Genomic DNA, 12409 nt, shown 5'->3' with positions numbered 1-12409 from the left:
TCTTTAAAATTAAGAATAAAGCTAAGCAATGTGCATAAAGCTTAAATAATAGCACTAAAACAGGCATACTACTGCTTCGGCTCTATAAACATAAGCCTTCCTCAGTGTCGAAACACAGAATAAATTTTTTTTGTCTTGACACTGACTAAGGTTCCTGTTTATAGAATCGATATTATAGTAAATCTGCTTCCGTGCCATTGCGTGTGCTTTATTCTTTATACTGCTCACATTCATATATAGCATAAAATATATCCTATTTTCATTTTAATAAGTGAAACTTATATTCTCTAGTTAGTTTTAGTTAATTAATTTGAAGTACTAATACATATACTTTACCACCTGCTTGGTAGATGAATTTTAGAATTTTCCCCTGCTGGTGCAAATCAATAGGGATTCTTGCTACTGGGGTCCCCCATATTTTTTGGTACTTTTGCACATGTAACAAAATTTTTTAAAAAATTATACAATCAATCTTACCCTACATATGTATTGATGTTTATTCACAGCTGCACTAGGAGAAAATGTTTGTGATCTTTTGATAGCAGCACTTTTTGCAGCATCTTCTGATCTTTTCTTTAAGGCCTTTTCAGGAAGAAACACACATTCAGTGTTGGTTTCTTTGTCACAAAGCTGAATTTTTGCAGCATCTATACTCGTTTGTGTCAATCTCTCAGCTTCACAGTCCATGCAGGCCTGCTAAAAATTTTAAAAAAAGGTTAAAATTTCAAATTAACTTAAGCATAAAACAACCATTTTGATGAAAACAATTTAATATAATTAACTCAAATATATTTAAAATCCAATACACAATCTTTAACTAAATAAAAGCAGAACTAAGCGCAAGAAAGGCAGTCGCCTTGGCTTAAGCTCTGCACAGTATTTTGCAAAACTTTGAATTCTTTTTTCTTTCAATCTTGAAAGCTTTTTTTCCTCCACACTTCGTTTTTTTTTTTTAAAGCACTGTTTGAAGTTCATTTTAACATTAAATAACATACATATTATTTAGTTTCCAGTCACACTTACTTTATCTTACCTTTAGTGAAGTGTTATTCTAAATTATCTAAAATTGCATAATGAATTAATACATATCATATGCAAAATAATATAGGATATTATTTTATATTTAAAAAAAGATCACCTAATTTTAAGAACAACTGATGTAGAAAATTTGATGTAAATTCTTTGTTAAATTATTACTGAATGAATTATTAATTGCATTTTTATTTCTTTAACATAAATATTCATCATTTATGCACTGTATCTTTACATGAGATTTGTATAATTATTTGTATTTTAGTAAATTGATACTTGTAGTTAGGAAAAATAGACCTAAAAATTTGGATGACCTGCGTCTAAGAACCCATTACTTTCAAAGTCTAACGGAATCACTATGAAATAGGTTTTCTAGTTAGTCAATAAAAACATGTGCAAGACAAAGATAAACATGGAAATGAAAATAGCAGTTTAATTTCACAATTTTATTCTGTTCAATACTGAAAAATTATGCATTGATTTGCTGGGGCAACCATATTTTTAGTTTATGATTAAGGAATTAATTTAATGAATAAAAGATTAAAGAGTTTAACATTTCTCAAATTAATGATCAATTGCGCTTTTACTTAAAGTGAGGAGCAGTTGAAAAATATTTACCAAATTCTGTAGAACAATTCCAACTTCATTGATATCTATATCACCCTCATCATCATCTTCACCATCACTGTCAACATCATCATCAGGTACCATACCACATTTAACCATGTCAGGACCTAAAAAAAAAATATCTATAAGGCATCTTGATGCAATTTCTAATTTTAAAAAAATTTAAAAGATTAAAAATTTTGCAGAAAAATTAAAAAATTCTAAGAAAATATAACCTTTTGAAGCAATAAGTACCTTTATTACAATCTTCTCACATTTCCAGCAGATTGAAGAAGAAAATAAAAGTATAGTATATTTTTGAGTTTGACAGTCAAAAAAGATCACAAAATTTTTTTTTAAGGAATATCAACCAAGACTGATGAAAACATATCAGTTAAATTAGTAAAGAGTTTTACCGAACACTTAACCTCATGCAAACAGTACAACTCTACTATCTGAGGATTCTACAAATGAAACAAAAACTATAGTTTTTATGATAACTTTTTAAGATGACTGATACAGATACAACTCCATAAATATTGTGTGGAAAGAAGAGCAAAGGCATTCAGTTCTAAGGAGAATTTAATCATGACACCATTGTTGCAGAACGTTACAGAGCTCAGGTAGAAAGATTTTTCATTTGGCAAACAAAAAAATTTTGCACCCTCTTCAGTAGAGTTATTTTAAGAAAAATCTTGCGACTTTCAACCTTGATCATTTACTCACTGTTTTGTTTCATTATAAGCATAGTGCGTGATAGTTTAATTTTTTCAAAGCCTTTTTATCCATGCGTGTGATTTCCTATATATAAAAAGTAATTTTGAAATCACAACAGTTCACTCTATAATTATTATTCCTAATAAATAAATAAATTAAAAAAACATATTTAACATTAATAAAATTTGACTGGGTTTAGGAATTTTGTTGTAAACTCAGATTTGTAACTGAAGAATTATTAAATCAATTCGGTGTATTTGCCCTCCCCTTTTTTAATTTGGATGAAGTAAATTGATTTAATATATTTAATACGATATTACACACATTGAAATTCTAAATATCACATTTGACTCTTCACTTACATCACTAACCCTGATTCCATTGTAGATCCATGTGCTATTGTAATTAATTTTTTTACCAATTATTCTAAGAATTTTCAATTGGCTTTATATAATCTAAGTGTCTTTGACGTTTAAAATGCTGATATTATCACAACATATCTCACATATCCAAGTCATTACTCTAGGGCATGCTCAATTTCTGCCGATATCATAACTCCATGTTGAATTACTTTTGTTTTTTGTCAGTTTTTACTACTAATTTTCAATTTAAAAAAAAATTTCCAGATGTTTTTTCATATAATTTTAAAACATATGAAATTCAAATTTCACACTTGATTATTCACTTTGAATAAAATAATTCCACTGTTTCCTTTTTTCAATTTTTAGCAAAATACAATTGGGGTTTTTTTTTCACTTCAAAAATATAATCCAAATTATAAGAAAACAGTCTTTTATAAGTTTATGGGAAAAAAATATTAATTTACAATAATTTTATTACATTAATGCATATTTCATTTGTTACTTTTAAGCCAATAAGTCTTACGTTTTTTTTTTTTTTTTTTTTTTGAAGAAAAAATTAGGTGCTTCTTTTTACTTTTAGAATTTATTCTTAAGTCAATCCATCTTTATATTATTTATTTTTAAAAAATAAGTAACATTATTGATGTTATAAAGGCAATAATTTTATAATTAACCTTTTTAATTTATTTCAGATTGATTTAAGATTTTTGATAAGGTTTTGATTCAAAGAAACAATATTAAAGCGGATGTTACATCGCTATGTCTAATAGACAATAAAGAACAAAAATATCATACAATGCTGTCCTACTCAAAATATAAGCTAGGGATTTGCTGCATAACCGTTCAATTAATATTATTTTTATACATTATCTCAGTGTTCTCCATAAACCTCCTCGCTATCCTTCATTGCCATTCATATTGCTTTTAATTGAATTTTTTTACTTCAAAACTTTTTTGCTTTCATAGTTGATTAAAAAATGCCAACTAAGACCAGAGTCTGTAATCTAACCAAGATGACAAAAGCAATAACTTAGGCTTAATTAAGCAATAATTAGGCATTTCTCATCCCACTATATACAAAATAATAATTAAAATTTGATTTCACCTTAGTCATTATTTTCTTTGTTGTAAACCTATTCTTTAACAATGTGCCAATGATATAGGAATATTAATTAGTTACTTTATGGATCGGTAAATAAATTCATTTAAATAATTTTAAAATATTAATCACTAGAAAGCTTCATCACCAACTTTAGAAACTTATGACTTTAATATGAAAAATTCTTAAAGAAGATCAAATTGTACGTTAGATAAGTTTTTTTTTTACCTTGATTCCGTGTCAGAGTTGATGTCTGAGACGATATTATGGTAGATTCATCACTACTCTCTTCTTTAAACATAAATGTTTTTGTTTGAAGATGGTCAGGTACCTCAAAATTCACATCTGTTTCTTTGTGCTAGATAAAATAAACAAAAAATTATGCAAACATATTTTCTTATAATAAATCTACATTGTGATAATTTATGTCCCACCTCTCTTTTCCAGGGTTAGCCCCCTGTAAAAACTTTTTTCTGGAGGTTTTTTTTTTTTTTAATATTTTTAATTGTAGGAGGGAAATGTGAGAACTTCTACCATAATGATTTCCACAGTCATGCATTTTAAAAGGGGTTGGGAAGTTTTTCCCTGGCAAGGAAAAAATGAGGGTGGAAGAAATAATATTCTTCGATGTTAAAAAAACTGATAAACTAATAAATTTAGGATAGTACTAAATTAGAAATAAAAATTTTAAAAGTTTTAGAAAAAGTCAAGGTCTTTTGATGAAAAACCAAGGTAGGTTGGGAATTTTCAAAAAAAGCTTAAGTTTTTTCAAACTCTACAAATCAATAACTTAACATACTATCCACTCTTATGTCGATAACAAATTCCATAAAAAGTTACCAATAAATATAAAAAATTGAACACTGTATGTTGTCTTTTCAGAAAATGTAGAGCAGGGGTTTCCAACTTACATAAGGCCGGGGGGCCATAATTAAAGGCAGAAATCAAATGGCGGGCCACAACTTTATCTTAATTTTATGTAGGACTCTTTTATCTTTGAAGGAACATTAAATATTAATGGCAGATTTTTACCAAGTTGTACAAAACAAAAGTTTTGATTTACAAATTAAAATAAGTTGAACTTTAAAAAATATTTAATTGTTATTAATAATATTTTTGAAAATATTAAATAAATAATAAAATTTCGGGCTACAGTAACTTTAATGTGCACCTATGTATTAAACAATTAATGTGTGACAGATATCTAATTGTTAAGATATAAAACTTTAGAAAGGTTGGTAATAAAACTTACATAGTAGCACACAAAATATTCAATGAGAAAATTGAGATTTGTTTGCTGCAACTACCAGAGAATAGATAGTTACATTTTAAATTAAAAATTTAAAAATGTTTGTGTAAATATTTTCGGCCAAAATTAGTGGTTTCAAAAAGTTAAATCGGAAAATTTCTTCGAGAAAATTTCTGATATGCACATGCTAAATTATATTCACAAATTACAAAAAAATAAAATAAAAAAGAGCAACATACACGATTATTTTTGTATTTGAATAAATATTTTCTTTGATGCAAAGCCTAAGAAATACATTTTTTTGCACCGTTGGTATGTTAAATTTCACAGAAACGAAGAAATTAGGTTCTTATTAATGAGAAAAGGGGAGCTTTTACCATATAGTTGTTTTGCGAAAATTAACGGCCAAAAAAGGACAACTAATATAATTTGGCTCGTGGGCTGCCAGTTGGAAACCCCTGATGTAGAGTATCTAAAAGACACAGTAAACATCCAATTAACCGAAGCCTGATTATCAAGTCTTAAAATTGTACAATAACAAAATATTGAAATAAATGATACTACTAAAATTTTTTCATGGGAAGTGTTTCTGTTTCAAATACAAGCAAACTTTTTGTCCCTTTTGGGGTATGTCTATAGCAAGATCCTGTTTTGGAACCCTTAGCTCAAAAAGATTTATATATATACTCATTGAAGGAGGAAAGTGTCGAAAAGACATCACTCTAAATAAAAAAAGAAATTTCTCCAAAACAAGTGTAACATCACGGAATTGTATCCACTAAATCAGTTTATTTATGCGTGCCTTTCACAAAATTCTATAAATAATCAGAAGTTTTAAACATTACATTCCTTACACAAACAGATAGTTTTTGACGATATAAAAAAATCATGCAACCAAAATTATTACAACAGTTCAAATAAATTCCTTAAAAATGTAACATTATTCAAAAGTACAATTTGTTTCTCCTTAAATAACTGTTCTTAAATTGAATAAAAATTTATTTTATCACATCAAACAACTTTTTTAAAACAGAGAACTAGATGTAGAATTTAATCAACAGGGGACAGAAGTGGTTCTACCAGTGGTTCTCAATCATTTTTAGGCTACGTAACCTTATACAATCAAAAAATTTTTGACGGAACCCCTACTATATAATTAAGGTACATAAAGACAATTGTGAACGTAATAACTTATAAAAGAGTACTTTATTTTGAAAATATTTAATGAGATGTAAGGCCTATTTTCATCATTTTATCATTAATGATTTCAAATTGGGTTTTATATCCTACAGTTGAATTCACAATGCTGGAGTTGAATCTAGTTTTATTATGAATTTGACTTTGATGTATAAACGTAAGCTAACAATGAATTAAATAAGCCGAATTGTGGTTTACGTTAAAATGAAAACTAAAGAGAACTGCTATAAAGGTTGAAAATTGCTTGAAAGAAAATATATTTCTTCATTAAAAAAAAATCTAATTATTTTATTTTAGTTTGAAAAGCACAATGGGAAGTACTAATGCAATAATTTACAATTGCATGTTAATTTTTATAGTTAATTTACTGCTTTATTATTTGAAAAGTAATGCATTATTTCCTTAAGAAAAATTCCTTTTACTGGCAATTTAATTAAAGTAATATAGTAAAGGCATCCAAAATATTTAGCAAATGAATTATTAATTGCTTCTAAATATAATTATAGGTTTCAAAAATGTTTTAAAAAAAAATTTTTTAAACTTAGGGTTCCGCACGGAACACCATTTGGGAACCACTGCTTTATACTACATTAAATTTTAATATTACAGACAGAGGTTAAAAATATCAAATTGTGTTTTAACAATGTCTGACAACGAATCCTAGTGGGATGATAAAACAGAGATATAAGCAAGTAAAGAACTAGTAAGTGATTTACGCTTCATTAGAATTACCTTGAGGGGTTTTTCATGCTGTAAAGGATCTGGTTGCATAAACCTAAAACTTAGAACATTGTACCACTTAACAATTGTGTTTTCAGGACAAAAATCTGCTAAGCTCACTTGTGAACTACCCTGCAAAAATAAAAATTATCAGTTAGTAAAATGAATTTTAATAAAATAATGAACACATTTTAAAGATGATAATTAACAGCAGAAGTGTGACATGAAAGTTTAACTAGCTTTTAAAAATTAACTATTAATAAAACAATCACATATTTCCTAACTTTCTGCATTATCAGAGATGCAATAAAAAATTATTGTTTATATTGTATGATTTATTCATTAAGTTCAAGCTTCATTAGTTTATAAACTCAATATTTGTTCTGGAAAACTTTTTTTTTCTTTTTTTAAATAACTATCAAACTTTATTTTTACATCTAGATTTTATTTATAAAAAATTTGAGGTTTTGAAAGTTACCAAAGAGAGTTAAAGAAAAAAAACTTTCATAAACAGAATGCTATTTTACAAATTTCTGTTAAGTAACTGAAACTAAAAGACTTAATTTGTAATTTGCACCAGCAATGTACAATGATAAATGGTATAAGTCATGCATAAAAATGATAAATGTTAAACATTAACCAACATTTAAACAAGATGTTACGCTTTTGCAATAATTTGAGGGAAAAAATAGGCCTTTAAATTAAGATTTTATGTGAAAAAAAGCACTAAAACAGAAAATTAAAGTACTCTCTCAATAGCCTTAATTCAATGGATTCCTTAAACAGAGGATCAATGTGAGTAAAGAAAGCCATCTAGTAAAAGAATAATGCTTCTTTCCTAAAATTATTTTTTTCTTTTAGATCTCTTATCTGGGAATTAATAAATGACAATAAGAAAAATATGAATATCAATGAAATACAGACAATTTTCTTGCTGCTAGGTACAGCAATGACATAGACAACTTCCAATTATATTAGGGGGAAAAAATTATGTAAATTTCTTTTTGTCTAAGCATTATTGTACTCTCATAATTTGCACTAGAACCTATGCATTTATCCCAACACAAACCTTTCTTCTCAAGTTATCAACAAAATATGTTATTAAAGTTGCACGCAACTAATTTATCTTTGCAATCTTTGTCTCATCAATGGTTAACAAAACGACAAACTTTCACTGCCCATTCTGATCTTAGTGTTAACCTTTTTTACAAATTATAACAAAACATTTATTTTAGCAGCAGCTTCCACAAGAATTTTTATAGGTGGTGACTTAGTCAATTATTTAAGCACAAAACTCAATAAACCCTATCAACTGATATATCAGATTTTACAAGGTGTGAAAATTCAGTAGGACAAAAAACTTCAGATTTCTTTCTTCACAAAAGCAATTTTTGTCAATGGCAACAATCTCTTAGGACATTTGATAATCCGTAAATTAGCTTTTAATGTGAGGCTAAATTATTATATGACGTAAAAAAAAGCTTGTGAATATTAAATAAAAAGTTAAATATTTAATAGAATAGCTTAATCACACCCACATCATAAATAATAAAATCTAATAATGTGCAAGAGGCATCATAAACAACCAATATCTCATTTAATTTTACAGTTGTTGTTTATTCATAGAACTCTCACTTTAACACTGTTAACTAATTGTTTAGGTGCATAAGAAATTCATTAAATTTTAGAACTATTGAGTGATTTTTGAGTTTTACTTAGATAGAAAAATGAAATAATTATTACATGAAAAATATTTCAAATATTTGTTTATTTTTACATTCTGTTAATTCTTTTCAGAAAGACAGTAAACTACTCAATTTCTGCTTTGAATTTGCAACATTAACATTGCAGCTTTACTCAATTTTAGTAGTAAAAGAGCTCAGTAAAAGCCTTAACAAATGAATAAATGAGTAAGAATTCATACCAAACACTCTTCCTCTGTACTATTATGAATAGACCAAATATTAACTTGAAGAGTTTTCATGCATAATTTAGAAACTGGAATATTGAAACGAAATGTTTCTCCAATTGTAGGCTTATTTAAATTCTCAAATGAGCCTGTGGTGTAAGTATTCAATTCTTCACTGGATATTGGTAAAAGAGCTACTTTAATGCACCTAAATTAAAATATAAAAAAACAATTATTAATACTAAGCATCATAAATAAAACTAAGAAAAATATTCACATAGTAAAATTGAAATAAAAGATAACAGTGATAAAAAATTTTATTAATCACTATTTTTATTAATCACTATTTTTAATAATCCTTAACTGACCATTTATGCAAAAATAAATGTTAACTATTCTTAATAACATATATTCAGATAAATTTATTGAACCTGATAAAAAGGCAAATTTGGTTGATATTTATGAAGAAAAAAAATTTAACTTACTGAAAATAAATTATTTGGTCTTAATAATTTGAATATTCAGTTAGCAAATGGTTATGTACTTTAAACAAAATTTTATCTGGTGCACCACAATTGTCTCTCCATATTAAAAAAGAGTCACTCATGCCTAGTGTACTTCCATCATAATTCGAACAATAAGAAACAGTATAAAATTTTGAAAATATCTAGAGACATGTTTGAAGAACATTAGAATTACAAAATGTTATTGATGCCAGTCATTAATATTTTAGTTACTTTGTGTCAATTGTTTTTTTTTTTTCGCTGCTTAATTCAGTTTAGCAAAAAATTTAAGCAGGGGAATTGTGATTCTCTACTGCCACATACCATATGATTCAAAATGTGTTACAGTAGTTAAACAGTTTATATCAAGAGTTTTCCTGATTTTTAAATGGAAAGGAAAACTAATCAGAGTAAAATTATAATTTCTTTTCAGTTACACACTTTTAAAACTGAAGAAAAAACTTAAGACCTCTATTTGAAATTTTGCATCAGATACGAAGTAAATAAATTGAAATGTTTTGATGGTTTTTTTTACAATCAAGGAAGGTTAATAAAAGGCATGTATTTTTACACAACCAAAGGCACATTTTTGCCTTCCTTTCATTAAAAAAAAAAAGATTTTGATTACTTTAGTTTGGGGACTTGAAATTAATATCAAAAATTCTTAGATTGGCTTTCTTTCTTTACCCCCTTGCCTAACTGATGACACATATGTGTGTTTTCAAACTAGTCTTCCCTTCTTCAATCTTATATTCATTTGCAAAGAATTGAGTCCTCTAGTTCACAAATTAGAAAATTTCATTTTTTTTAAAAGTTAATTCTATAAAAGTAGATTTTTTGGAAATTATAATCAATAAAATTAGAGTGTATATCATTTTGTCATTTATTCATTGTTCAATTATATTTTTATTAGTTTATAATTAAAATTATAAACAAATTGTAAAATTAATTTGTATGGTATTATTTTTAAAAAAAATTGTTTGCAATATATGTGAATTCATCAGACAGAATTGCTGGGGAAAAGGCGTAAATGGAGAGCATAGTTCAGAGCACATAGTGATAAAATAAGAACTGAGCAAGCATTTCTAGAGATTGGAAAGCAGGACGTGGTGCCCCCTAGTTGAATTTAGAATAAATATAACATTAGCTTAGAACTTAGCATTAACTTAGAATAAATGCAATTCTAAAGAAATACATACACTTTGCAATGATCAGGTACAGATAAGGCAGATAAATTACGAGCTCTCTCGATACCAACATGCAACAAAGAATCCTCAAAGGAATACCTGAAAAATTGAGGAACAGCTTTTTAACATAAAAATATAGACAAAATAACAGAATATACCAGCGTCCAATTGACAACTATTTTAAAAATGCCTAAAATTTTAATGAATTAATGAAAGCTTACTTTACCTAAGAATATAGAAAATATATATATAGTTCTAAATAGATTTTTTACTTTTTATAAATGTTTAGTCAAAGTCAAAGAAAAAATCAAAATCTAAACAAATATTTTAACATGACACCTGTTTTCTAAAGCTGCCCATAGTAAATCAGAATTCTTTTTTCGCTAAATCACGCTAATTTTGATATTATAGGTCACTTTTAACTAATAATGTAAAACTAAACAAAAAATGCAAAAAAGTTCAAAATTTATTCATTGAAACAAAAATATCAAGAGCAATTTAAAGCAACTAGGAATATTTTTTTGAAAAATAATTATAAATCATTTTTCTTTTCCTTTTGGTATTACACAAAATTTAAAAACTTGATTCCTTGTTAGTAAAACATCACTCAACTGGCTTTATTTCTAATAGTGAAGTTTTCTAAATTCAATTTTCCTAATAGACATACTTAATTTTCTTAAGAAACATTACTGTACAGATATTTCTATGGGACATTTACCTATTTCTATGCGACACTAAATTTCAAAACGCCTGGTAACCTTCCATGAATAAACCATTATATACCCCTTCCCTAAGGAAAACATAATCTTACCAGTATTGAACAGTTATTTACATCCAAGAAAAATCCGTTAAATCCCTTCAAGGCACACATTTCATTTTAACAAATTAATTTTTGTTCTGTTTTCTTTAAACATGATTTTTTTATGGACAAAATAATGTATGGATTTTTATGTGAAATAAAGAAGGCAAGAAATGGTATAACTAACTTTTTTATGGCTCTTGACTAATTATAGATTGTATTTGCATTTGATTGTATACAGGGACCACATTAAGCGGTTTGCCACCTTACCAAGAAATCTTCGCCAACTAGCAAAGGTTTCAAAATTTGAATTGTAGAACTTAATTCTCACTTTAAATTTTAGATTGTATAGAAAATTTTGCCGGATTATAAATTTCGATTGGCGGACTTCACCGAATCTTTGGTCTTGAAATACACGGAATTCCGTGGAAAAATTACAGGCCTTGCTCCTAGTTTCTAGACCTGGAGAAATAATATGAAAAACATGGAATTCGGGGGTACACCAGGAATACAATCACCACTAAATGCAGTATTTGAATCTTATTTAGCTATATTGATTAATCTAAAACAGTTACAGCAACAGAATTATCAAAAAGCATGTTTTTCCAACTAGACACTTCACTTTAGTGGACAATTTTTATGGTCTTAGGCATGTCTGTTTCATCAAGGTTTCACTGATTTTCATTCTAAAATGTTTAGAGTCTTCTTTTTTTTTCCTTTCAATATATTTTAGATTGAAAAGTAACCACAAAACATCTATCTTAGGGGTGCACAACCTTTTTGAGTGAAGGGCCACTTGCACAGCAGGTTGGGTAACGAAGGGCCGCACATGTATTTAGACACGTTAATGACAAATGTAGTAATGCTTATTTAAACATTAGCGTTCCATTTTTTTTATCAATAAACTTAGTAATATCAATAACTTAGTAGTGTTCCATTATTAGAATTCATTCAAAAATAAAAAAACTTATGTAAATCATAATTATAGTAGTATACACTGCAAGTATTGTATACTACTATAATTATGAT

The 12409-nt window shown here is 27.2% G+C and overlaps 1 protein-coding gene across 1 annotated transcript in view; it reads right to left on the bottom strand.

Annotated features, from left to right (window-relative positions):
* Positions 1-12409, bottom strand: part of LOC107442102 (WW and C2 domain containing protein kibra) — a 50989-nt gene that overhangs the window by 14021 nt on the left and 24559 nt on the right. The window contains exons 12-17 of the mRNA XM_016055572.4: positions 10594-10680; positions 8907-9099; positions 6995-7114; positions 4045-4174; positions 1651-1766; positions 478-696 (exon numbers count right to left, since the gene is read on the bottom strand). Of these exons, the coding sequence (XP_015911058.1) occupies positions 478-696; positions 1651-1766; positions 4045-4174; positions 6995-7114; positions 8907-9099; positions 10594-10680 (865 nt within the window). The remainder of the gene's footprint in view (positions 1-477; positions 697-1650; positions 1767-4044; positions 4175-6994; positions 7115-8906; positions 9100-10593; positions 10681-12409) is intronic.

This window comes from Parasteatoda tepidariorum, chromosome X2 (assembly GCF_043381705.1).
Source record: "Parasteatoda tepidariorum isolate YZ-2023 chromosome X2, CAS_Ptep_4.0, whole genome shotgun sequence".
Taxonomy (NCBI): domain Eukaryota; kingdom Metazoa; phylum Arthropoda; class Arachnida; order Araneae; family Theridiidae; genus Parasteatoda; species Parasteatoda tepidariorum.
This window is presented reverse-complemented; position numbering and strand designations above follow the sequence as displayed.